At 46.7% G+C, this 27,008-nt stretch overlaps 1 protein-coding gene across 2 annotated transcripts in view; it reads right to left on the bottom strand.

The window, feature by feature from the left end:
• The window catches only part of LOC143287553 (organic cation/carnitine transporter 2-like), an 83,325-nt gene that overhangs the window by 11,374 nt on the left and 44,943 nt on the right, over window positions 1-27,008 (bottom strand). For both annotated transcript variants that reach the window (XM_076595635.1, XM_076595636.1), the window contains exons 4-8: window positions 26,677-26,764; window positions 19,384-19,501; window positions 7,538-7,753; window positions 5,985-6,209; window positions 5,414-5,548 (exon numbers count right to left, since the gene is read on the bottom strand). In XM_076595635.1, coding sequence (XP_076451750.1) covers window positions 5,414-5,548; window positions 5,985-6,209; window positions 7,538-7,753; window positions 19,384-19,501; window positions 26,677-26,764 — 782 coding nt within the window. The remainder of the gene's footprint in view (window positions 1-5,413; window positions 5,549-5,984; window positions 6,210-7,537; window positions 7,754-19,383; window positions 19,502-26,676; window positions 26,765-27,008) is intronic.

The following is a 27,008-nucleotide window of genomic DNA, read 5'->3' as shown; positions in this document are numbered from 1 at the left end:
ATCCTTTCTTCGTTGCGAGAGTAAAATCTTCATAAAATTCCAGCAGTTTGGGATGAGTGATATTCCTGCAGGCGATCGCCTCCAGGGCTGACAAGGAGTCGGAAAAGATCATGAATCTCTTTTGTTTCGAAGAGAGAACCATTTTTACCGCCAGAACCAGTGCGGTCAGTTCCGCAGTGTACACCAAGCTGTCAGACAGGATGTGCTCCGTTGAGGGCCGGTCAGGAAAGGCGGGACAGAATGCAGATGCAGCGACTCCGTCCTCTGACTTGGAACCGTCAGTGAAGATGCTTTGAAAAGTGGGGAATTTGTGGCACAGTTCCGAAAAGTAAGTTCTGTAGGCCAGAGAACTGGTGGTGTCTTTACGGTACGACGCCAGATCGAATCGGACCTCAGGTGTTGTAAAGGTCCACGGAGGACTGTCAGGGAACTTAGAGAAATCCGAGATGCCACCGACATCCAGATTGGCATTTTCTAAGTGCGGCTGAATGCGAAGTCTGAGAGGAGGTATGCAGTTTGGGTTGTCTGTAAATTTCTTATCGAAAGCGTTGTTGAATACAGCGTCGGAAGCAGGGTTTGTAGGTTCAGAAAACAATTTCAAATAATAATTCAGGGTCAGCTTCAGTCTGCGGTTGGAGAGAGGCGGTTCCCCCGCCTCTGTGTACAGGCTGTGCACAGGGGTGGTGCGGAAAGCACCCAGGCTGAGACGGAGCCCTTGGTGGTGTACAGGGTCCAACATTTTCAAGTAAGATGGTCTGGCCGAGCCGTATACTACACTTCCATAATCCAGTTTGGACCGGACCAGGGCTCTATAGAGGTGCAAGAGAGTTCTCTTATCAGCACCCCAGTTCATGTGTGCCACAACTCGGATGATGTTCAGGGCTTTTTGGCAAGATACTTTCAGCTGTTTAATATGGCTGAGGAAGTTCAGCTTCTGATCAAAGACGACCCCTACAAATCTGGCTTCCTTGACCGCCAGGATGGTGGATTTTCCCAGACGGATTTCAGGGTCCGGATAGAACTGGCGAAAATTATGAAAATGGATGCATTCAGTTTTGGAGGACGAAAATGTGAAGCCATTCTCCTCTGCCCAACACTGGATTTTGTTGACGCAGAGCTGAAGCCGTCGCTGGATGCTGGCATACGTGCTGCCGGTTGCATATAAGGCAAAATCGTCCACGGACAGCGAGCTGTCTGATCCCTTCTGAACGGATTGAACGATGTCATTAATTTTGATGCTGAAAAGAGCCGGCGACAGGATGCTCCCTTGCGGGACACCCAGCTCCTGCTCGTGAATGTCGGACAGGGTGGTGCCGACTCTCACCTGGAATTGTCTGTCTTGTAAAAAATTGTGGATGAACTGAGGCAGGTGTCCTCGGAAGCCGAGCTTGTGCAAGTCCGAGAGAATACCAAATTTCCACGTGGTATCGTAAGCTTTCTCCAAGTCAAAAAATATGGCCACCACATGTTGTTTGTTTACAAAGGCATTTCTTACAGTGGTTTCCAGACGAACCAGATGGTCAACGGTAGAGCGATGCTTGCGGAAACCGCACTGTTCTTTCGCCAGAAGGCCGTCGGTCTCTAGTTTCCACATCAGTCTACCGTTGACCATCTTCTCCATCAGTTTGCAGATGCAGCTGGTCAGTGCTATTGGGCGGTAGTTGGAGGGGTTCGAAGGGTCTTTTCCCGGTTTCGGCAGCGGGATTATGAGGGCTTTCCGCCAGGAGGGTGGAAAAAAGCCTGTGACCCAGATGTGGTTATAAACTTTAAGCAGGGTGTCCAGACAGGTTTGGGGAAGATGCTTTAAGAGTTTATAATGGACCTCATCCATTCCTGGACAGGAATCCGTACAGGTCTGAAGGGCAGATTTAAGTTCATTCATTGTGAAAGGAAGGTTGTAATTCTCTGTGTTGTCGGAAAAGAAGTTACATGGTGTTTTTTCTGACAGGTTTTTGGTTTTAAGAAACCAAGCAGATTTGTTAGCAGATCTCGAGTTCTGTTCAATTGAGGAGGCAAGCAAATTGGCAACTGCTTTCTTCTCTGTGACCAGAGCGTCTGAAAGTTTAAGATGATGAAAGGTTGGGCATACGTTTTTGCCCTCAATTCTTTTTAAAACCCTCCACACTTTCTTCTTGGGTGTGTTGGAGGTTAAGGAAGAGCAAAAATCTCTCCATGACTTCCTCTGGCTCTTTTTAAAAACATACCTGGCTTTCGCCCTCAGCTGTTGATGGGTTCGAACGCTATCGGTCTCTGGTCTCCGGTCTCCGAAAGACGCGTCGCTGCGCTCTCTTCCGAGACTTACGGGCCTTCCGACATTCCGCGTTGAACCAGGGCGTTCTTGGCACCTGGGGCTTGGAGGTAGACGATGGGACTGCTGCTTTGGCGCAATCTAAAACGATCCGAGTCAGAGTGTCAGCAGGGTCCTTGCTTTTCAATACTGTTTCTTCCTGCAGCTCCGCTCTTATCTTCGTGGTAAAAAAACTCCAGTCTGCTTTGTCATAGTTCAGGCGGTCAGGCAGAGAGTCACCTTCTCCATCTGTGGGGCAGAGGACGACAGGAAAGTGGTCACTCCCGTGCAGATCGTCGTGCACTTTCCACTCGTAGTCCAGGACCAACGATGGATCGCAGACCGACAGATCTAAACACGAGAGCTTTCCATAGGACAGATGAAGGTAAGTGGGAGACTTGTCGTTGAGACAGCACAAGTCCATGTCAGAAAGAAGGTTTTCCAAGAGAAGACCTCGGGCTGATGTCATCTCACTTCCCCAGAGCAGGGAGTGTCCATTGAAGTCGCCCAACAGTAAAAACGGACGTGGGAGCTGGTCGACCAGGTTCATGAGGTCCTGCCTCAGAACACGGACGGAAGGAGGAAGGTAGAGAGAGCAGACAGTGATGGTTTTCTCAAGCGTGACTCTGACCGCCACCGCCTGTAAAGGAGTGCTTAAAAGAACTGTACTGTATAAAAGGGACTTGCGAATAAAAAGAGCAACACCTCCTGTCAATCCCTCTTGCTTCGGTTGAGCGGGTTTAAAAACGGAGTTAAAACCAGAGAGAGATAAAACCTTGCCGTCTCTTTGCAGTCTCCTGCAGCGCCAGCACTGAAGGTTTCAAAGCACGACAAAGCAGCTGGAGTTCCTGGAAATTGGCGTAGAACCCCCGGATGTTCCAGTGGATCACTGCCATTAAGAAGGTTAAAAAAAATAAAGCAGCAGCCTATTCCATCGCTACCCCCTGCTCCTCTGCTTGTGGTGGCTCAAGGTTGGCCAGGATGTAGTATTTATTTTTAGAAATTAATTTTTCTGATTCCGACCGAGTCGGAATATCCACGACCTCGGCCCCTCCCGATCCCGCCGAGACCGCAACCCTCCCCTCCTTGAGTTTTGGAGGTACGGGGGGTTTCCGGCCACCTCCGCCAGCCCGAGGGCCAGGCAGACGAGAGGCGGGGCGAGGGGTGCCGGGGGGTGGGGTGGGGCGGGAGGCGGACAACGTGCCTCCGCCCGAGGTTTTCCGCTCTCGCCCAGCAGCCCCTGAGGACTGCCGCACAGGATGGGAAGGGGTGGACACGGCGCCTCCACCCAAGGCCAACGGTTCCAACGAGGTGGGTAAGTCGTCCGTCTGCGTCCCTGTGGACGTCGTCTGGACCGCGACGTCCACCGTCCTGGGTCTGACGACAGAGGCGTACGACGCCTTAGGCGACGCGGCCTCCACCTGTTTCTTTGCCTCAAAGAAGGATATCTTCTTTTCTGTCTTGACCCTCTGGATTTGTTTTTCTTTTTTCCAGGCGGGGCAGTCTTTCGATGAGGACGGGTGGCCACCTCCGCAGTTCACACACCGGGCTGGACTGACGCAATCGCCCTGGTGCGCCGCCTTCGAACAGGTGCCACACGCCTCTTCATCCTTGCATCGGTCTCTCACATGTCCAAATTTCTGGCATTTGAAGCATCTTAGAGGGGACGGCACGTACAGGCTAACACTAACCTTGAGGTATCCGACCCGAATGTCCTTGGGGACATCCGGGCAGCAGAAGGTGAGGAAGAAAGTGTTGGTCGGGACTCTGTCCGACCCCTTCCTCACCGTCACCCTGTACACGTCGGTCACTCCCTGAGAGGACAGCTCGCTCTTGATCTCAGCTTCAGACACACCTTTCAACTCCGGGCATCTGATAACCCCCTTTGAGCAGTTGAGACCTTTGTGAGGGGAAACCTTCACCGCCCTATCCACGAAAGTGGTCGCCTTGAGAAGGAGCTGTGTCTGCCTTTTGGACTCTGTCTGCACTAAAAATGCTCTGCTCCTCAGCCTCTTGATGGATTTCAGCGATCCTGCCAGACACTGAAAGCCCTTCTGGATAGCGAAGGGGCTGAGAGCCGACAAGGGCTTGTTGTCATCGGCGCCCTCCATCACAAGCCACGATGGCCAAAATACAGAGGTCTCAATGACCTCCGAATCTGAGTCTGTTCCTTGTCATCGTCTTTTTCCAGAGTTAGGGGGGTGTAATTTTTTGGAATTCATGTTGAGAAAAATGTAAATTCATCCCTCCCTTACCCACCCACCATGGGGTCCAACTTAGGGGCCAGGGTCAAGGGAACACCAGCTTGACCCCTTCCAGGTTTCGAGAGGGATATACGACCAACAGTCTAGCTCCAACGTGTTCCCCCCCGATCATGCCCAGCTCCCGGGGACAGAGAGCCGAGCACTACGGGGGGTTACCTTCGTTAGCCTCTAAACTGCCAGTCTTGACCCAGCCCCACGAAGGGGTAGCCGATTGACACACACGGGCCAATGTGTGCCGCCTGTCTTAGGAGAGATCCGAGCCAAAGGGATGTGTTGAGAGCAGCGTGCTCTCTCAATCCCCAGGATCTCATTCCCCTCCATCACAGGTCGCGCCACACGGCAAACACGGCAGGCCTAAAGAAGGCCGCAGAGAAAAAAAAGGATGTGGAAAAGAAGGCTTGATGGAGAGCTGAAGACAGAAAAGAGGCGGTAAAAAGAAGAATAGAGAATAGCGAAAGGGACAGTGGGTCACGTTTAGTTTGGGCCTCACTCACGACCTGTTCAGCATGGGAAGCCCTATCAGGGGCATCAGTACAAAAACCGCCACTTATTCAGCCCGAACAGCTACGATGGCTATGTAGGCTGTCAATTAAAACCTGGGACCAGAGCAGCAAAACCCCAAGAAGCACTGATGCCCCCGCCGACATAGCTCGCTCGATCACTGGCCACTAAGCCTCCCGACCACAAGGTAGTGACCCTCCCGGGAGAGGGTCAAGAGAACACCAGCCTGACCCCCTCCAGGTTTCCGGAGGTGTGTGTGTGTGTGCGTGCGTGCGTGCGTGTGCGTGAGAGAGAGAGTGTATGTGTGTGCGTGGCTGGGTGCGCGTGTGCAGAGAACAGCACGGTGAACGAATATACTGACCGTCGCGATAAGTGGAAGACCAGCAGTGGAGGTGGAATTTCCACCGCCGTCATTACAAAGAAGTTGAGATTGAAGTCTCCGGACAGGTTCTTGATGCCGAACAGTATCCCGTAGTAAGTGATCGAAGAAACAAACCTGGCAGCAGATAGCAAGAGGGGTTATCAAAGGGGAAATCGTACTGATTGGAAACAACATAAGCAAAAATGCTGAGGAAAATCATCGTAACTTTGCAGCTATCAACTGTACTAATTTCAACATACAAAAATCTGTTCATCTTCTCTTCCTCTGATGATGGCTAAATTTTCATTCTCGTTACGAGTGCTACATTGTTAGTCCTGCTGTTACCACAGTAACACATATTACCATTACGTTTTCTTCAACCGCTCCTTCCTTTACCCTTTCCTTAACGCCCTTTTTAAACATTCAATGTCTTGTATAGTTCTATAGATCTCATGTCCGTTACCTTTCTGCAAAGTTTCTCTTCACTTGGGTAGTTAATGGTAGATGCACCTTTTATCCAAATTTGACAGTGAAGTTTTCAAAATTGTGTCACAAGAATACATCACCTCACCACATAAATCCAGCCAAACAGGTGACCTTCATCATTTCGCAGGTGGAGAAAATATGGAATATGTTGTATTTCCTCTGAGTGTGGCCACTGTCCGAGCACAGAGCCTGCACTGAACTCAGGTTGGGAGGATTCCGTCCGTTCCACCGCGCCATCTTGCACAGCACGCGCTGAGCTTCCGTCACGTGACCTTTCACAGCCAACCAGCGGACGCTTTCTGGGAGAAATCTAGACGGACAGACAGAGAAGGGTTACATTTTGACAAGCTTCGCTGTTATTGCCGTTGTCCTGACGAATCTGATGAGTTACAACGATTTGAAATTTTTGAAAGTCTTCATGGAATCCAAATGGAGAAAGCAAAGCAGCTGCCGTGTCGAAGTGGCCGGCGTCACGGAATGACGACTTTGAGTACACAGGGTCGAACCAAACAAGAGGCATATCGTCGTGGAGTTGTCGGCCCGTAGCCAGCTCCGTTTAGAGCTGGGGTGTGCTACAGGCTCAGGGAGGAAGACGGGAACCAAACCACGAAGTGTCACACGCTTCATAAATGGGTGTTTCAGAGAGTCACTCAAATTTCTGAACATAACTGCAGGTGACAGTATATCTGGGGTCTGGTGGACGCTAGTTATGTATAAGACGAAAGAATGAATGGAGTATAGTTTTGTCACGTAGTCCTGCACCCAAATGGATATCTTTATCATCGTCATCGTCATCCACATGCATCACAATGAACAATGTAGAAAGTGCGTCATCAACTGTCTGGATTTTCATGTCCCCTAAGGGATCATGTTTAGGATGGCTTCGTCTTCATGTTCTCTGCGTCGACAGATTGATGGCACTGTTGTCCGAGGACCTTTTCCACTCCAACGAAATCACAGTATCTGGCAAGAGTTGTCCTCAGAAGGGGAATATATATATTGCCTCTTTGCTCCTTGCCAAAGGGAGATTGGGGACGGGCGGGGATAAACACAATGCCAGTGAAATGGTGCAGATGTGGCGCTGTCTGCTGGGCTCTGAACAGCTTGGAGACAGACACAGAGAGAGGGGGTGGGGGGGGGGAATCTTTATTATCACGAGAGTTGTGCACACACAGACACACATACCAAAAGATTATCAACCTGTGAAATGTTTTGTGTATGCTTGTGTTGGCAGTGAATTTGTATGACATGAAGGAATGTGTGTATGAGTGGGGTGGCCGTGGTGTAATGTGCTCGAGTATGTGTATTTGTGTGCATTTGTATGAAACAGAAATGCAGCTGTGTATCTTATTATCAAACTATTATTGCATATATTTGCTTTGTTTGTTTGTGTGGGTTTTTTGTTGGTTTTTTTTGTTGTTGTTGTTGTTGTTGTTGTTTTTAGATGGCATAATGCAAAAAAAGCAATTGTCGCTTATTCAATTTACCGTCATAATTTTTTTTTTTACTTTGACTTTCATTTTGAATTTCACACACACACACGTAGAAATTGAGCGAGAGAGAGACTGAGACACAGAGCCAGTCAGATGCAGACAGATAAACAGAGACAGGCAGACAGAGCCGGAATGGACAACTCACAACCAGCCAACCAGACAAATAGCTGAACAGGCAGCTGTGATCAGGTGCACGTGACTCCAGTGGGGAACTGCCCACACCAGTAAACTCAAGGTCACTGCCCCCACGCCCCAGTATGGGACGGAACTGACCACAGCTCGTCTGTCCCTCCCGATGAATTCAGTTGGAAAGGAAATACCAATCATCTCCAGTCCTCCAGCCGTCAGACCGGTCAGCAATCTGCAAACGATATATTTCAGTGCCTTCAATTTAATGAGTGTTTTCCTTGAAGTGGTGTCACAATTCATGATAATCACGTGCAGATCTCTGTTTCGCACGTGCCCTTCCCCACTTCCTCTCCCCAGCTTGCCTGTCGTTTTTGTGTGTGCAGTTCCCGGTTTTACGTTTTTCTCGTGCAGTCGTCTTGTTCTCGCGTTCCTGTCACTGCTGAGCAGAGGTTCAAGTCTCTCTGTTCTGTCAGTGACATTTTTCGTGGCTTTGCGCCCGCGGCCTTCTTGGAGGAAGGTCGTGCCTGTTTGGGGTTGGGGGATTTTGCCCAGTTGGGGGCACCTTCATGTGAGGATCGCTTTTCCTCTGGGTGGCCATGCTTCTGTGTTTTCTGTGTGCTCCAGCAAAGAGGGTAGGAGTACCATGCTGGACATGTGTCGTCTGTGGTGGTGGGTTTTTGTTTGTTTGTTTCCAACGTCAGGGTAGTAGTACCCAGTTGGCAGGTGAGTTTCACTGTTCAAATAGTTTGTCATTGTCAGTTTGCAATCAAAGGGTTTCTTTGTCCGTTTGTCCTGTTCAGTTTGTGGGATGAGAGATGTGACGGATAACTTTGTTCTTTGGGGTGCGGAGCTAATACTGGAAAAGTGTTTTGTTGTATTGTGAGAAGTGTTTTGTTGTATTGTGAGAGAAGTGTTTTAAACAGAACTTTTTAAAGAATGGTGACAATGTGTTTACAGAATTTCAGCCACTGAGATATGAGTTAACATTTTCCTTGTGAACCCCTTTACAGTTATTGTAAGAATGTTTGTTTTCGTTATCTTCACAAGGTCAAATTATCATTGATAAATGTTTTCCAAACTGATGTTTTTTCCTAGTTCTTCTTTCAACGTCTTATACACACTATCTTTCAGAAACTGTCCCGTTTTCCCTGTGGCGGCCGGGTGGCGTCGTTGCTCCAGTCATGTCAGCTGCAGTTTTCCTGCTGCACTCCTCATCACCGTCGTTGTTGGCTTTCGTGCACCACAGTAGCTTCGTCTTCTTGCCTTCGCCGTCCAAGTCATTGTTTTCCTCTGTGTTGTGCACAGAGCTTCAGTGGGGTTTTTTGTTTGTTTTTTAATAATATATCAAACATCCTAAGTGGGCACACCGATAACATTCTCCAAACTAGTTTAGTTGCTGCTGGACGCTTATTTCGTCAACTTCTGTGTTTTTTGTTATTCATTTATCCATTCTGTCATCTGAATGTATTAGTTACTGCGGCTGGTATTGTGGTTATTGTGTTAGTAAAGTTCTGTGTGTGATTGATTAAAATGAACTTTGAATTATATAGTCTGTGTTGTGTTGTCTGTCTGTTAGTGCTGGGTTGGGTGGGCGTTTCACGTCCACTCTCTTACAGAGCGTGACAAGCGTCTATCGCTGAAAACCAACTGTCATGTCCTTCAGTGTAATCATTGCCACGAGTGCTCAAAGAAAGAGACACCGACATAATTGTCATTTATATGCAACTGGAAAACACTTTCGACTTTACTGAAAAACTGATTTAAAAGAAAACACGAAAGATAAGTCAAAACAAACTTGAGCATGATATAATTAACTCAACAGATAAGCAAGTGAAATGAATGAATTATCTGTTCGACCTTTCCTGATTATCATGTAAACATCAATTATCATATGAAATGAAAACGCACAGGTAAAAAATATAACATTTTAAGACACAAGTGAAATGATATAAAAATAAAAGAAAAACCAACTTGTACACCCCTCCTTGAAAAGGAATATCGGTCATCTGTCAGTACTGCGATATGCTAAGAAAAGGAAAACGCAATGAAACGGATGACATCAAAGTATGCGAACAAAGTATTCAAATAATGAAATAAGCGAATGATAATAATAATAATGGATACTAAAAAAACCACACGATCCAGAAATTTGCTCTAGGTGCTTTACGAAAACGCTTTTGTTAACATAAAACATTACATCAATGTTAATACACACACCAAAATGGGACTACACACACACACACACACTGCATAATACATTTTAACATACATGTGTATCTAACAGCTACCCTAACACGTACGCACACACAAGCAGGCACAAACTCACATAAACACAAGCACACACTATACACACTCATATACATGCATGTAATTATGTACACATATATATGTATACACACATAGTCAAGCACATCTAACGCAAAGGAAGTGGAAGGTAAAAATGAAATCTTTTAAAAAATGAAATCTTTTAATGTATGCAAGCAGATGCTCCAAATGTTTTACAAAAATGAAATCTTTTAATGTATGCAAGCAGATGCTCCAAATGTTTTACACATCTGTTGTCTGTAGTGTTTTAACATACGGAGCCGTGTGCTGGGGGGGAAACCTGACCAAACATGACAAAGACAGGTTGGAAAAAGTCATTAGGAAAGTGGGTGGGGTGGTGGGTATAAGACATGACACCTTTTGTGACATGCCCAATAGAAAACTGACTGACAGACTAATAACAATTTTGACCGACGAAAGACACCCACTACATGACGCCATAAATAGCAGAAGGTCAGACATAAGTGGTAGGTTTAGAGCTCCACGCGCAAGAACATCTCGATACATTAATTCATTTATTCCTACAGCCATTCGCGCACACAATCAAAACATCCAATACACTAAGTGAACCCTCCCACCCCCCAAACCCCCTCGCCACAGCAACACCTGAACTTCACCAGCAGACGAGTGTATGGGAGCAGACATCATGCGTGCATGTCGGACTGAGCGGGTGAGCACGGGCAAGCAAGCATTTCTCTGTGTGTGTGATCGGAAGTGATTTTTAAATATTTTCTTATTTTACTTGGATTTCATGTATCTTAATGTTAATGTTCTAATCTTATTGGCGTGACATATGTTATGTGCATGCATACGTTGTTTGTGTGTGTGTGAGTGTGTGTGTGTGAATGAGTGTGTGTGTGTGTGTATGTGTGTGTGTGTGTGTGTGTGTGTGTGTGTGTGCATTTTACTTATATATACGATTTATTCCCTTGATGTTTTTATGTATTGTTGTACAATACCTTATGGTCTTAACGTGTGTGTGCGTGTGTGTGTGCGTGCGTGCGCGCATGTCATTTTTAGTAATCTTATACCCTTTTTTTGTTGGATGTTTTCATTTGTTGATATTGTTGTGCAATACCATATTGTCTTAACATGAGTATGTGGGTGGGGGTGGGGGGTTAGTATATCGTCAGCTATTGGGAATTCTTATTTGACTAGTTTTAATCTCTTCTTATGTTGCGCATGATTTTATGCCAGTGTTCACAATGAGCCTGTGATTGTACAACTTAATTTCCATGTGGATTAATAAAGTGTTTTTGATTTGATTTGATTTGATTTGATTTGACCTGCCACAATTGAACTTATTGCTGAGGGAAAAGGTGAGTTTTGAGACGAGATTTAAAAGATGCGATGGAATCAGAATGACGGAGGTTATCAGGGAGCTTGTTCCACGTCTTTGGCGATTGAAAAGAAAACTACCTGTTTCCATAGGTCTTACTCTTGACGTGAGGTATCCTGAGAAGTCGAGTATCAGAGGAAGAACGGAGCTGGCGGGACGGGGTATAGATATGGATGAGTTCAGAAAGATACTTGGGGCCAGATCCGTTGAATGCAGAAAAGGTCAGAGTGGATAGCTTATAGTTTATTCGATCAGAATCGGGCAACCAGTGGATAGACTAAAGGAGAGGAGAAACATGGTCAAATTTAGAAGCTCTGCAAATGAGTCTGGCAGCGTTATTCTTAATTCGTTGGAGTCTAATAGATATTTGGAAAGGCCGGCCAAAAGAGAGTTGCAGTAATCCAATCTTGAGAGAACCAGAGAGCATACAAGTGTCTTGGTTGCATCGGTTGAGAGATAGTGGCGGATAGAGCTGATTCTACGCAGTTCCAAATAGGCAACTTAACAGATATTCGAAATGTGCTGTTGGAAGGAAAGAGACTGGTCTAGGATTACACCAAGACTGCGAACAGAAGGAGAAAGTGAAACAGGTGTGCTATTGTCCAGAGCAGAGTCAGGAAAGGAAGGATGTTGACGAAACTTCTTTGGACAGGTTATCATAAATTTAGTGTTATCATCATTTAGTTGCAGCTTGAGAGTCATCCAGTCCTTTAGGCTAGCAATGCACTCCCGTGTTTGAGTCACCAGTGCATCAGATTCAGCCATGGAAGCCGACTGATTAAGTTGAATAAAGAAAGTAATCATTACCAAAACTGTTCAGTGATAACCTGTCACCTTTTGTCAGGTGTGTAGGTAGGTTGGTTGGTTGGTAGATAGGTGTAGGTAGGTACATATGTAGGTTGGTTGATTGGTAGGTAGAGAGGTCTAGGTAGCTAGGTTGGTTGGTAGGTAGATAGGTGTAGGTAGGTACATAGGTAGGTAGGTAGGCTGGTTGGTAGGTATATAGGTATGTACACAGGTAGGTATTTAGGTAGGTTAGTTGGTAGGTAGATAGGTTGGTTGGTAGGTAGATTGGTCTAGGTAGGCAGGTAGATAGGTGTAGGTAGGTAGGTATATAGGTAGGTACATAGGTAGGTGTAAGTAGGTAGGTACATAGGTAGATAGGTTGGTTGGTAGGTAGGTAGACAGGGGTAGGTAGGTAGATAGGTAGGTTGGTAGATGGGTACATACGTAGGTAGGTATATTCGTTTTATTTTGGAAAAAGATTAAAAAGACGTGATTCTTCTTTTTATGATAAAAAGTGTTATGTGTACTGGTTAAATAGAAAGATATCCTTTTTTTCTGTACTATTTTTACATAGAAGGAGGAAGAATCTCATAATTAATCTCATGTTTAAAGCTTAGCAATCTGCTAAATACAACAACAACAACAACAAAAATCCAACTAGAATAGAACTACGAACAGAAAACCTTTAGCACATGGTTTGATAAGTAGAAAAACCCACGTAAAACTGTATATTATATAATTTCAAATAAAATGGAATCCAAAACATTTTAGAAAGATGGTTTGCAAACTACCTATACGATATGACGAGAAATATCATAGCAGGCGATTTTCTAGATGACAGAAATGACGGCGGAAATATTCACAACGTAAAATGGAACTCTTGCAACCCTTAAAACTTCGATATGTGTAGAATAAGAAAACTGACAGAATCAAGCCGACACTTGGATTATAGGCACACTGATGTTTGATTATATATCCAGGCATCGAAAATAGCTAGATAAAGAATACTGCCATACAAAACAGAAAATACGGGATAACAATGCACTCGCAGCATTGTTCGGTTTCACGTGCAAGGACAAAATAGTCTAATAGAGCACGGTAGATATATTCTAAAAAGGAGTGTTCCAGGCACGCAGAAGTGTCTGCATAGACGTAGATTTGGAATTCAAGATTTTAAAAAGCTACTAAAAAAAAAAAAAGCAAAATCAATCAGCCAGGACGAACCACATGGAATTTTAGAGATGCTCCCGTCGGGTCGTCGGTACAGACGTATTGTGACCAAAACCAATCGCTTCGCAAACAGCTTTTCCCCCAAAGCAGTTAATGCCCTGTCTCTCAAATGAATCCAATTTGACTAAAGAGAACTGTGCAATCAACAACCATTTACCTGAATATCTAGTAATAAGCCCCGTCGATATGTTATGTGTAATGTGCGGCTTATGTTCAAACATGTGTGTGTGTGTGTGTGTGTGTGTGCATATGTGCGTGTGCGTGCGCGGGTGCACGCACAAATTCTTATATTGATATGTATGCACATGAAGTTGTCAGGTCAGATAGAGATATCTGCTACTGGTAACCTGGATCCCAGTACTACCTGTCACAGGGTCGAATTGCTGGCGACTAAACCAGCACCCCCACCAGTCCTCTCAGGAGGATGGTGAGGAGGGTGGCTAGACACCCTGGTGGAATTAAATGACCCATCAAAGGGCGTCAGCTCTGGAGAGCTATCTGCGGCCACCTAGCTAAGGAAGTAAACCCTGACAGAAAATCCGGTGTGGGGCCCTTAAGGCGGTTGGATGGCAAACTTTGTCACTTTCCGGCAGCTCCTGCGGCCGCGTTGGCACCAAAACGTAACGGCCTTGCTGTTCCTTTGGATCTGTCAGCGAGGTGGAGACGGGGGACAAGCTGCATGGGCAACAGCCTGTCTTCCATATTACATTACCCAGGCTTATATCCGTCCATCCATCCACAAATACCTTGCATCTAAAACCTGGAGAGGACACTCCAGCTTCGCTACCAGCACTAGCGTCGGAACAACACGTGAAGCAACAGTTACCGGTTATAAGTTAGCGCTCAGTTGGCGTAGAACCTACGCCAGGGGTTGCTTCTGACGGTGGGAGGGACCCTCGCGTCCCACTGGACAGCTACCGCCCGCCAAAGCTGGGCAGCCCCCAGCCAGTTAGGTGCTGTCCCGCCACGACCTGCCTTCTTCTATGGGTGTATGAAGATTAGGAGAATATCCGACAAGCAGGTCGTTAATATCCGCACCAGGCCAAAAGAAAACTTCAAGAAACGGATCAACAATGAAACTGGCCTGTTGGAATGTCCAGACAATGATGCCTGGGCTCTCCCAAGATCTGCAAGACATGAGCGACGCCAGAAAGACGGCCGTCATAAACAGCGAGCTGAAGAGACTAAATGTGGACATTGCCACTCTGCAGGAAACACGGCTGGCTGACTCAGGAACACTAAAGGAGAGGGACTACACCTTCTTCTGGCAAGGAAAGAGCTCTGATGTCCTAAGAGAGTATGGAGTAGGCTTTGCAGTCAGGAACAGCCTGCTGAACATGATCGAACCAGGCAGCGGCGGTTCAGAACGACTATTGACTCTCTGCCTCAACACCTCCGAAGACTATGTCACTCTCGTCAGCGCATATGCTCCAACACTGTCCGCCTCTCCAGACGCCAAGGATGAGTTCTACGAAAATCTCGCATCAACCATAAGGAACATCCCCAGGACAAAACAACTTGTTCTCCTGGGCGACTTCAATGCCAGAGTGGGTGCAGACAACGATTCGTGGCCCTCCTGTCTCGGTTCCTTTGGAGTGGGGAAAATGAATGAGAATGGACAGCGACTACTTGAGTTTTGTACCTGCCATGAACTATGAATCACCAACTCCTTCTTCAAGACGAAGCCCCAACACAAAGTCTCCTGGAGGCACTCAAAACATTGGCACCAACTGGATCTGATCCTAGTAAGACGAGCTGCCATCAAAAACCTTCTCCACACTCGCTCTTACCACAGCGCAGACTGCGACACGGACCACTCTCTGGTATGCTGCAAGATCAGACTGCAACCAAAGAAGTTCCACTGCTCAAAGAAACAAGGGAACTCTCGCATTGACGTCAGCAAGATGTCTCAGCCAGACCTTGTAGAACAGTTCGCAGAGGCCTTTGAGAGAGAATTCGATGCATCGCAGCCCAGAGACTCTGCCACAGAAAGATGGGAAACGGTACGAGACACCATGCACCGCATTGCTATGGCCACCTTTGGGAAGAAAACCGCGAAGTCCCACGACTGGTTTGAGGCCAAATCATCAGAGATGACTCCCAGTATTGAGGCCAAGCGTGCTGCACTCACTGAGTACAAACGGTCACCCAGTGAGAAGAACCTGCAAATCCCCAGGGCCGCCAGGAGTAAGGTTCAGTTTAACGCCAGGCGATGTGCAAATGAGTACTGGACAGAGCTCAGCGAAGAGATACAGAATGCTGCTAAAAGAGGCAACATCCGAGGGATGTATGATGGTATTAAGAAGGCACTGGGACCAACACAGAGCAAGACTGCCCTCCTCAAATCCTCCACTGGGGAAGTAATCAACGGCCCTAGCCAGCAGATGGAGAGATGGACAGAACACTACTCCGACCTCTACTCCACAGAAAACATGGTGTCCAACTCAGCCCACGATGCCATCAAGTGCATGCCGGTCATGGAAGAACTTGACGCAGAGCCAACTGAAGACGAACTCAGCAAGGCCATTAACAGCCTGACATCAGGCAAGGCACCTGGCAGTGACGGAATTCCCCAGACCTCATTAAACACTGCAAGACTACTCTTCTGCATCTTCTGCACACAGACCTCTGTCAGTGCTGGAATGAGGGAGCTGTACCGCAGGACATGAGGGACGCCAAGATTATCATCCTCTACAAAAACAACGGTGAAAGGAGCGACTGCAACAACTACAGAGGCATCTGACTTCTCAGCATTGTAGGCAAAGTCTACGCTCGGGTCCTCCTAATTCGCGTGCAGAAACTGGCCGAACGCGTTTATCCGGAATCACAGTGCGATTTCTGAGCAGAGAGATCCACGGTAGACATGATCTTCTCCCTTCGCCAAATCCAGGAGAAGAGCATAGGATGCCCCTGTATGTCGCATTCATTGACCTCACCAAGGCCTTTGACCTAGTCAGCAGAGACGGCCTTTTCAGGGCTCTTCGAAAGATTGGCTGCCCCCCCCCCCCCTCCCAACCCCAAACTGCATAGCTTGATTGAGTCCTTCCACTACAAAATGAAAGGGACGGTGCAGTTCAATGGTAACCTCTCCAAGCCCTTCGACGTACGCAGCGGTGTCAAACAAGGCTGTGTGTCCTCGCCCCCACCCTATTTGGAATCTTCTTTGCTCTTCTCCTGAGATATGCGTTCAGCAAAGCGCAAGAAGGGATCTACCTGCGGACCAGATCAGATGGCAGGCTCTTCAATCTCGCCCGCCTCAGAGCAAGGACAAAAGTCCGCGAAGCCCTCATCAGAGACATGCTCTTTGCTGACGATGCCGCAGTTGTGACCCACACCCAGCGGGACTTGCAGTCACTAATGGACCGCTTCTCCCAGGCCTGCAAAGATTTCGATCTGACCATCAGTCTCAAGAAGACAAATGTCCTATGCCAAGACACGTCATCTCCACCAGCCATCACCATTGATGACTACGAGCTATTGAAGCCATCCATCAATTCACTTACTTTGGGTCCACCATCACCGACATCCTCTCCCTTGACACCGAAATCGACAAGAGGATCGGGAAGGCAGCCACAACACTAGCCCGCCTCACACAAAGAGTGTGGACAAATCCCAAGCTGACCACAAAGACAAAGATGGCTGTATACAACGCCTGCGTCCTCAGCACCTTGCTGTATGGCAGTGAGGCGTGGACCACACATGCTCGTCAGGAGAAAAGGCTCAATACCTTCCACCTGAAAAGCCTACGGCGCATACTCGGCATCTCCTGGCAAGACAAGGTGACAAACACTGAAGTCCTGACTCGCGCTGGCCTCCCGACCATGTATACCATGCTGAGACAGTGTCGGCTGCGCTGGCTGGGCCACGTTCGCCACATGGAAGATGGTCGCATCCCAAAAGACATCCTTTATGGAGAGCTCGCCACGGGGCAGAGAAGCATCGGCCGCCCACAGCTGAGATACAAAGACGTTTGCAAACGTGACATGAAGGCACTTGAGATCAACGCTGAGTCCTGGGAGGACCTTGCAGATGATCGCAACAGATGGTGAAGCACTCTCAAGAATCAGCTGCGGATTGGTGAGGACAAACTGTCAGCTGCTGCAGCAGAAAAGCGAGCTCGCAGAAAAGGGTCGGCAGCCGACAGACCAGCATCAGCTTAAACATGTGATCGCTGCGACAGAGACTCTCTCTCTCGCATCGGTCTCTACAGTCATAGGCGACGCTGTTTGGTCCAAGCAGACAGCCCAGTTAGACATTAGGTCGGATATACTCTATCCATGGTCAGCCATGCCCGAAGGAGGCCTACTACTATGCACATGTGTGTGTCCAAAATTCTACTGTATCTATGTTTGCATATGACTTTCGATTTGTTTGTACCTTTTTATGTACTGCCCCTCCTCCCCCGCCCCTCCCTTATTCCTTGTGACCCCGGTACACTTGATAATAAAGACATATTTAATTCTATTCTCTTCCAAATTACAAACGAAAAAAAAAAGAACGTGTAGAATTATTCCACAAAAAGGGTGATGGGGAGTCATATTGATAGGGTGACCAGTCATTTATTTAAAGAATTATGTCACCTATCTGACGAAAGTTTTATCTTACAAAATCCGAAACTATTTTATCTATGAATGCAACAGGGTTGATTTTGGCAAGGCTGTCCTCGCTGGCACCCCAAACTACCTGTTTCACAAGCCCCGAAAGGTTCGCAACAATACTGCAAGGATGATTCTGAAATTTCCCAGATCTAATTTGCGTTGGCTCCCCATTCAGTCCCGGATTTCGTACCAACTCTCTTCAGTCTCCTTCTCATCTCTCACTGACACTTGCCGTGAATATCTCTCGTCATAACAGCCCATTTCGAAATCACCTTTATTCTACTGATCATCTGTCAAAACAGAATCCTTTGGTCAACATACTCTCTCCTTTCAGGGTCCTACCATCTGGAATCCAGATTCAGTTTCTCAAAGAGACGTCACTGCGTTCGGACAAATCGATATACACTAAACCACATCTGCTTGGCAGATACCTGACAGCATCATAACCCAACGCGCATAGACAGGCCTTGAGTGGATGCATATATACATATAACAATGGATTTCTTCTTCAGAACAAGCTCGTTGCACCGGGTGTTTTTTTTTCAGTGAACCACATGCGTGTTGCACACGGGACCTCGATTTATCGCCTCGTCCGATTGACTAAACACTCAGTTTGATTTTCCAGTCAAACTTGGGAGAAAGAGTGCGAGCGGGATTCGAACACAGACCCTCACGGACTCTGCACTGGCAGACGAGCATCTTAACCACTCCGCCACCTCCCATTTAGCATTAGACATACCACTTCTGCAGCCTCTTTCAAAGAAGACCAATCCATTTCAGCAGTTCTGATATCTCTGTTCACCGCAATGTGTGCGTGCGTGCGTGTGTGTTGCAATACGACGTCACTGGTAAAAGTCAACGATTGTTTCATTTTTCTTCCTGGAACAGATTGTCTGTGGAATTCATTTTCTGCAGCCAAGAAAACGCGGTTAAACCGAAAATTATTTTGTAGAGATGGGCAACGTTGCCTGTACTATAATGTATATATTATATGGTGTATCAAAATTGCTGTTCATGTTTAATTTTGGTGTACAATATTATTTTTGTAACAAAATATCCTCCACACCCCAAAATGAGTCAAAGGAATTGATACTCTTTATTCTTGTGTAAGCACGTGGATTACCCGGGTAAGTCATGTCATGTCCGTTTCACATGTGTTAAAACTGATTTGTTTTATTATTTCGGGAATTATAGTCAACGAGATTTGTGTGTATGTGAAGCGTTTTGAGCTCTGTTTTACAAAAAGCGCTGAATACGTGTTCATTATTATCAATATAATACCTACCTTGTATGACAGCTGCTACAAAGACACACACACACACACACACAGGTACACATAGGTACACACAGAGAGAGCTACAGACAGACATGACAATGAGTCAGAGAAAGAAATAAATAAATATGAAATTGAATATTAACAAAAACAAACATAAAACAGAGACGTATGTACAAGACATACGGACATAAATATACCTTTATACATGCTCATGCCCAGTCAGAATGCCGCAAACATAATGAAAAAGAACATAAAGACGTAAAAGATAGAGATACAAAGACATTCAGGTATTACATGGAGTAAGTCACCTCAGCACAGCAAACATTTGCCAGTTGACGGAAAAAGCAGCAATGAGGTTGAACACTGCATGTAGAGACGTAAAGGACACCATTGTTTTCTTCCTGCCCACACTGTCTGCTAGTTGACCTGTTACATCACACACACACACACACACACACACACACACACACATGCGCACAAAGATGAATTTTTATTGGATCCATCCTCACGAAGGGATTGTGGGAAATGAGTGGGTGGATCGTTGTGCGAAAAAAGACGCAATTAATATTCACAATGCTATAGAAATCCGTATTCCATATTCATTACAAGAAGGTCATTCTCTACTGGAGAAAACCTGCTGGAACCATTACAATAAACTGAAACAGGAGTCTGACCCTGTCAGAGATAATGCGAACTATTGCTCTTGCAAACTGAACGTGCGTTTTCTTTTAAAACAAAAGGACATTACAGTAACAGAAGTCTCACTAGTCTGATATAAAGTCTATGACTGGATGCTCTGAAAAAACAAAATCTACTTCGAAAGTGACTTGTATTTGTGGTAATGCAATTATCCCCATGTTTATCATCTATGGATGTGAATAGCTGAAAACGTTTTTGACCCACTTGTGTGAACAAAGCGAGTCTATATAATAACCTGGTGTTCGGTGTGTTGTGTGTGTGTGTGTGTCTGTGTGTGTCTGTGTGTCCGTGGTAAACTTTAACATTGCCATTTTCTCTGGAAATAATATGTCTGCCAATACCAAATTTGGCTTAAACATGGTTGGAAAAAGATCTTCACAGTTATACCAGTAACAGGCTGTACATCTCCCGAATTTAGCTGTACTTCCGAGTCATTAACAGTTTATTTCGTTGATGGTCGTTCTGAATTCCGAAAACACTGCTACCCCTTAGCTTGCGAATGCCTTGTTTCAGCTCCTTTATGGTGAATGGTTCGCTCGTACAGCTGTCATCTATGCCATGTGGGTCTGATATCATAAGTTTCGTGGTTTCCTCTCGTACCTGCTTGATGCGCTGTCTGGACATGTGGATCGTACACTCCTCTCGGTACAGTTCCTCAAAGGTGTTGGCTGCGGCCTTTTCTGTTTTCAGCTGGTTGTCCTGCTCGATTACGGTCTTGCCTCTGCTGGGGTTGTCATCATTCAGTTTCTTTGTCACTGAGCTTCTAGAGCCCCTGCACGTCTGTCTCCATGTTCAGGGAGGATGTCTTGTCTTGCCAACTCTTGCGTGTTGCTTGCAGCTTTTCCTTTATGAACGCAGCTTTCGCTCTGTTGTGTGTCTCTACATTTTCGTCAGTGGGGGAGCTCTCCATTGTGTTCCTGGCTTCACTGAGGGTCTTGTGCAGGGTGTCGAGCTCAGGTGTCCAGTAGGGACGGTAGTTTCTGCGTTTGCCTCGTGGAATATCTGCCTGCGCCGCGTCTAATACTGCCTTATTACAAATCTTGGCATTTTCGTTGATGTTGTGGTGCGACAGTGTCAGCACAGAAGTCCACTTGTCTGCCTCGTGCTTGAACAGGTCCCAGTTTGCCTTCTTGTAATTCCAGCTTGCTGGGAGCCTGGTGGGATGGGTTTCAAAATGTCTCTGTACTGTAATGATCACTGGCCTGTGGTCGCTGCCTCCAAGCTGGGGCGACACCTCCCTTTGGGCAATGCTATGGATGTCGTCTGTCGCGAAGGCCAGGTCAGGAGTGCTTGTGGTCCTCCATGCTCGTGAGTAGCACGTAGGTGGATCTTCTGGACTGTTGATGAGGATCAGCTAGTTACTGACTGCGCAGTTTTCCATATCTTCTCTCTTCTTGTTGAGATCTTGGTAGCCCCAGCTGGGTGAGTGGTTGTTAAAGTCTCCTTTGATGATCCAGCTGTGGGAGTCAACGAGGATGGAGTCGAGCTGTATTTGGTTTGTAGGTGAGTAGACATTGAGGACTGTCACTGACGTGCCTGGCAACACCAACCTGACTCCCAGAAATTCTGTGTCGAGATCAGCTTGACCAGAACTCTGGGTCTCTGCCGCTGGGATGTTGTTTCTTACCAGGGTGATGAGGCCTCCCTTTAGTCTGTTCTCTCGGTCTTGTCTGAACAACTCGTAACCTCTTATGAAAAAGCGGTGAGTGTTCTTGAGGTGAGTCTCTTGGATGCAACATACATCGACCGCATTTTCACACAGAAACCGCTGGAGCTCCTCAATCTTCTTTCGCTGTACTCCTTCCGCATTCCAGTGGACGATCCGAAGTGCTGCTTGCCCATGTGCTCCAATCTGTTCTCCCCAAAGAGTCTGAGAAGCATCACGTCCGTGGTCGGTAGTAGTGGATGGGCCCCTTTGAGGCTGAGGGCCCGGCACCGTCTCCCCCCGGCCATGGTCCAGGAAGACGACACCACATCGGTCTAGCGTTTTCTGGGTAGACATGTGTCGTAGAGTGCGTGCACAGCCGGTTTTGACTAGATCACGCCCCTTAGAGAGGCCACTGTGGCGCCGTCTTCGGTGATCTCCTGATCTGGTAACGGTTTACAGTTGGCCGGGTTTTCTCTTGGGAGTTTTCCTTCTCTTGGAAGGACTGCCTGCTGAGGCTATCGGACTCCATCCGCCCGGGTTTGAAATCAGAGTTGTCCTTCTCCTAGACTATGTGGGTCCACGGTACCTTATTCCATATCATTTGGTGCAACCCCCAAAGGGAGGGCTCCCCCATCCGCCACCTGGGGGACGCGCCACCACGCCGTATAGTCCCAGCGCGAAGCCCAAGAAAACTCCGGGGCCTGATGGTGTCACTGGCGACATGCTGAAGCACCTGGGACCAGCATCCAGAACAGTGCTGCTTCAGATCTTCAATTACAGATGGACAGCAGGAGTCGTGCCTTCCATCTGGAAAGAGGCAGAGATCATCCCGATCCCAAAGAAGGGAACGAACAAGAAGGACCCCCACAGCTACAGACCAATCAGCCTTCTGAGTTGTGTCGGCAAGCTGCTGGAAAGGATGGTTAACCGCCGCCTCACCTTCCTCCTGGAAACACAGAACATCCTTTCACCTACCCAGACCGGCTACAGAAAATTCCGCAACACAGAAGATCAACTAGCCCTCCTTGTCCAGGACATCGAAAACTCTTTTCAGGAGAAGAAGAAGACACTGGCCGTGTTTTTTGACCTGTCGAGAGCGTTTGACAAAGTGTGGAAGGACGGCCTCATCCTGAAACTTCTCCAAGCCGGCGTACGTAGCAAGATGTACATGTGGATCCACCACTACCTCTTCGGCAGGACCGCAAGGGTCAAACTAGACGGTTTCCACAGCAGAAAGGTCAAGCTACGTGAGGGTGTCCCCCAGGGAGGAGTGCTTTCCCCAACATTGTTTCTGTTGTATATCAACGACATCAGAGACAACATCACGAAGCAAGTCTCCAACAGTCTGCACGCAGACGACCTGGCAGTATGGACATCCGCTGAACACACCAGCACGGCCTCCTACTGGCTTCAGGAAGTCGTCAGCAATATCGCTACATAGACAGAAGACTGGGGTCTTGAGCTCAACACCACAAAAACCAACGCAACACTCTTCTCTCTCTCCACCGCCAACGAGCAAGTCAAGCTGAAGCTCCAGGGACAGGTCTTGCCCCAGACGGGTACACCAACATTCCTTGGCGTCAAGTTGGACACCCGCCTGACCAGGAGGCCCCAGATTGAGGAGATGGAGAGGAGAGGCATCCGCAAGCTAGCCCTGCTGAAGAAGTTGGCCGACACGATTTGGGGAGCAAACAGCAGGCTTCTCGCCAGGGTCTACATGGGAGCGGTCAGACCCACCATGGAGTACGCCTCAACCTCGTGGGGCACAGCCTCAAAGACCAACAAGAGCCGGCTCGACAAAGTCCAAAATATGGGACTACGCTTCATACTTGGAGCCATGAAGTCCACGCCGATCCATGACATGGAGAAAACTGCTAACGTCGAGCCCCTGGAGAGAAGACGCGACCTGAAAGTCCTGATGCAGGGAGAGAAGCTCAGAAGACTGCCCTCACACCACCTACACCACAGACCGGAGCCACAGACTCAAACGTCAGAGCCTCAACCACCAGTATAAAGCACTCAGAGCACAGCACAGCCATGTTCTGGCGGCAAAAGGGGAGTCTTGCACTGAACTTGCCTTGCCTGACTGGAGGCTCGACCAACAGATAGAGGCCGCCATCATTCTCAGAGTTCCTGGCATCACCACCAAAGACCAGCAACCAGCTACTCTCAAGATCCTGAATCTGGCCATGATAGAGGAGTCCTACCCAGCCAGCTCCTGGACCCATGTATACACAGACGAATCAGCGGAGGAAGCCACACACAACGGAGGCAGTGGTGTCTACGTCAGATTTCCCGATGGAGAGCACAGCAGCATCGCACTCCCTGGGGGAAAGCTCTGTTCCAATTTCAGGTCTGAAGTCCTGGCCATCAAAACAGCAGCAGAATTCGTCTCCTCCTGTGGAAAGCCCCTTGGCAGCATCTCCATCTTCACTGACTCCATGTCCACACTCCAGGCCCTTGATTCCCCTGATCCTGGTCCACTGATCCAGTCCCTTAAGGCTCCCTCGCAACCGTTATCCAGACAGCCCCAACGACCCTCCAGTGGGTGCCTGCACATGTAGGCTCCCAGGCAACGAGCGTGCAGCCCACCTTGCTAAGGAACGAAGCCAGCTCACACAGCCAACCGTTCCTGCCGTATGAGGAAGCAAAAACTCTCCTCCGCAGCAGATTCCGAAGAGGCTGGGTCACCCTGAACGGAGGCTACCAGGCACACCAGGATCCCATCAGGACACTGGAGAGGAGACACCAGACTACCATCTTCCGCCTTCGCACAGGACACTGCGGCCTCCGAGCACACCTGAAGAGGATTGGAGTGGCAGCCACATCCCTATGTGATTGCGGCCAGGCTGACCAGAACCCATCCCATATTCTCCAAGATTGCCCCCTGTATGAGAAAATGCGGCAGCAGTCCTGGCCTGGGGGTGCGGACCTCAACACCAAGCCCTGGGGGACGGTAGCCGATCTTCGCCAGACGTCCGAGTTTGTGGCATCCCTCGGACTTCGACCCTGACTACGTAGCTGTCGAACGCAAAAGAAAGAAAGCTACCCCTTAGCAGCTGCCCGATCTGGTAAGAAGACACCATGATTTAGTTTTTCATGTTCGCAATTAAAAGCAAATAAATACAAATTTTGGACAGAACACATACATTGACACTAACTACTTAATTGACGTATTTACTGCATATGAATATTTCAAAGTGGACACTGAATTAACTAGAATGAACATAAAAGAAAATTTGAATCGACCGTTTCACTGAGTTAAGGTCAGCCTTGTCTTGACTGGTCTGTGCAAATCTTGACATAACATGTTACAAAGCCTGGCGCTGTGGCAACGTCTCTTTTACCGCCCAATTAAAAGAATTTCTTAAATAATCATCGACGTGTTTACTGCATATGAATCTTTTAAGTTGGATACTGAATTAACTAGAATGAACAGAAAAGAGAAATTGAATGGACGATGTCGTAGTTTCTCAGTGAGTGTAAAGACAAGCTTGTCAAACACGGATCTCTGCAGATCTCTCTCCCTCTCTCTCTCTCTCTCTCTATATATATATATATATATATATTATGATAATAATAATAATAAACGGACACATATTGCAGTGTGTTTGAGGCGATGGGAACGTTTCCTTTACCTCGGACTTTAAAGAGTTCTTAAATGCCCGAGATATAGCAAAATAACATGATTTAAACGGTGTTATCAATTCGATTACCGTTGTCGATTTATTCCAAGAAAAGGAAACATACTCAAATGATTTTTGAACGTCATTGTTAAACCCGCGTTAGCGCAATGCATAAAACCACGCATTATCGACCCGAACATCCATGGTTCGAATCTGATTGGAAGCTTTTTTTTTTCCTTCTTTTTTTTAACGCAAAGCTTTATATAATCATGATAACAAATAGAGAACACATTTCAATAAACCAATTCTTAAAGTTTTTTTGTCTTTATTATTATTATTTTAAAAAGTTCTTTGGGTTTTTTCTATGTATCACAAGTGAGTCTTGAAGGCATTTCTTTCATTTACAAAATCTGCGGTTCCACCTGTTTCCATTGGAAACGTTTTATATGGAAATCAACTTGTGTTTCAGGCTTTAACTGGGAGCCCCATTGGCTCTTTGTTGTAAATCTGCTGGCTGGCTAGTTTTATTTTGTTTATTCACTTTTCTATGCTAACTGAGGAGTGAGGAAAAGAGAAAGTAGCGATGATTTAAGGCATGGGTCGGGTGGGGAAGGGGGTTGATTTTCGTCTGAAATCACGATTATGAGATAGACGTTAAACAAAAGAAGGATCGATCACATCACGATCTGATATTCTATTCCATCAAGTGACTATCTGTTTCTCTAATTACTACAAAATTCTTTGCTAAACGTAAACTGGTTGCATAATCAATCTCCACAACGGTATGTTTGCTAAGCGGTACGAATTGTCTTATATCTATGGAATTAGCGCAGAAACTAAGTACAGATATCGGTGCTAGGATCGCTCATGCAACCCACCCAAGGACTATTGAATAAAAGAAGAAAAAATTTAGAGGGATTAAGAAAATACTTTCACTGTTTGTTCTTTTGTTGTTCCTCCTTCGTTTTTGTTCTCTTGTCATTATTCATGTATAATGTTTAGTGTTAGGTAAAAACAATCTGAGAATTGAAATAATGTGGAATTTTTGCAACTGTAGCAAAGAATCATTTAAAGATGAAACATTATGGAATTTTTGCATTTGTAGCAAACTGTCATTCAACTGATCTAAGTAAGCCACTCGGACATTATAAAATATATAAATAATAGATATTATTAAACAATCAAATAAATCAACAAATTAATAAATAAATGAATAAAATCCAACAGTTCATCAGCCGGGTTTTTGTATCCATCATCAAACCGTCCAGACTACACACACACACGAGCGCGCGGACACACACACACACACACACACACACACACACACACAAACACACACCCGCGCGCGCGCAAACACACTACTCTCTCTCTCTCTCTCTCGCTTCATTTTATGTGATGACATTTGCAGTTCATTTTTGTTTACATTTTCCCCTTTTGTGAGCTGGATGGGAAAAAAAACCACATTGTTGCTTATTCTATTACCCTCAGGAATTCATTCATTCATTCATTTATTCATTCATAAAATCAGTTCTCTCTCTCTCTCTCTCTCTCTCTCTCTCTATCTATCTATCTCAATCACACACACACACACACACACACACACACACACACACACACACGGGCCACACCTGCCAGAGTCGCTCCAATGACAACGCCGACCATTTGCATGGAGATGGTCAGTGAAGGAACCCAGGACAGGTCACACACCAGCTGGAACTGTATAGACAGGATACACAGGATGAGAACTGTACACGGGATACACAGGATAGAACTGTACACGGGATCACAGGATACAAACGGACACAGGATACACAGGATACAGGGATACGGATACACATGATACACAGGATACAGGGATAAACTGAGATAATTTGGACACAGGATACAGGGATAAAAACTGACACAGGATACGCAGGATGAGAACTGAACACAGGATACACAGGATAAGAACAGACACAGG

Source organism: Babylonia areolata, chromosome 11 (assembly GCF_041734735.1).
Source record: "Babylonia areolata isolate BAREFJ2019XMU chromosome 11, ASM4173473v1, whole genome shotgun sequence".
Lineage (NCBI taxonomy): Eukaryota > Metazoa > Mollusca > Gastropoda > Neogastropoda > Buccinidae > Babylonia > Babylonia areolata.
The sequence above is the reverse complement of the archived record's forward strand: the minus strand, read 5'-3'. Positions and strand labels throughout refer to the sequence as shown.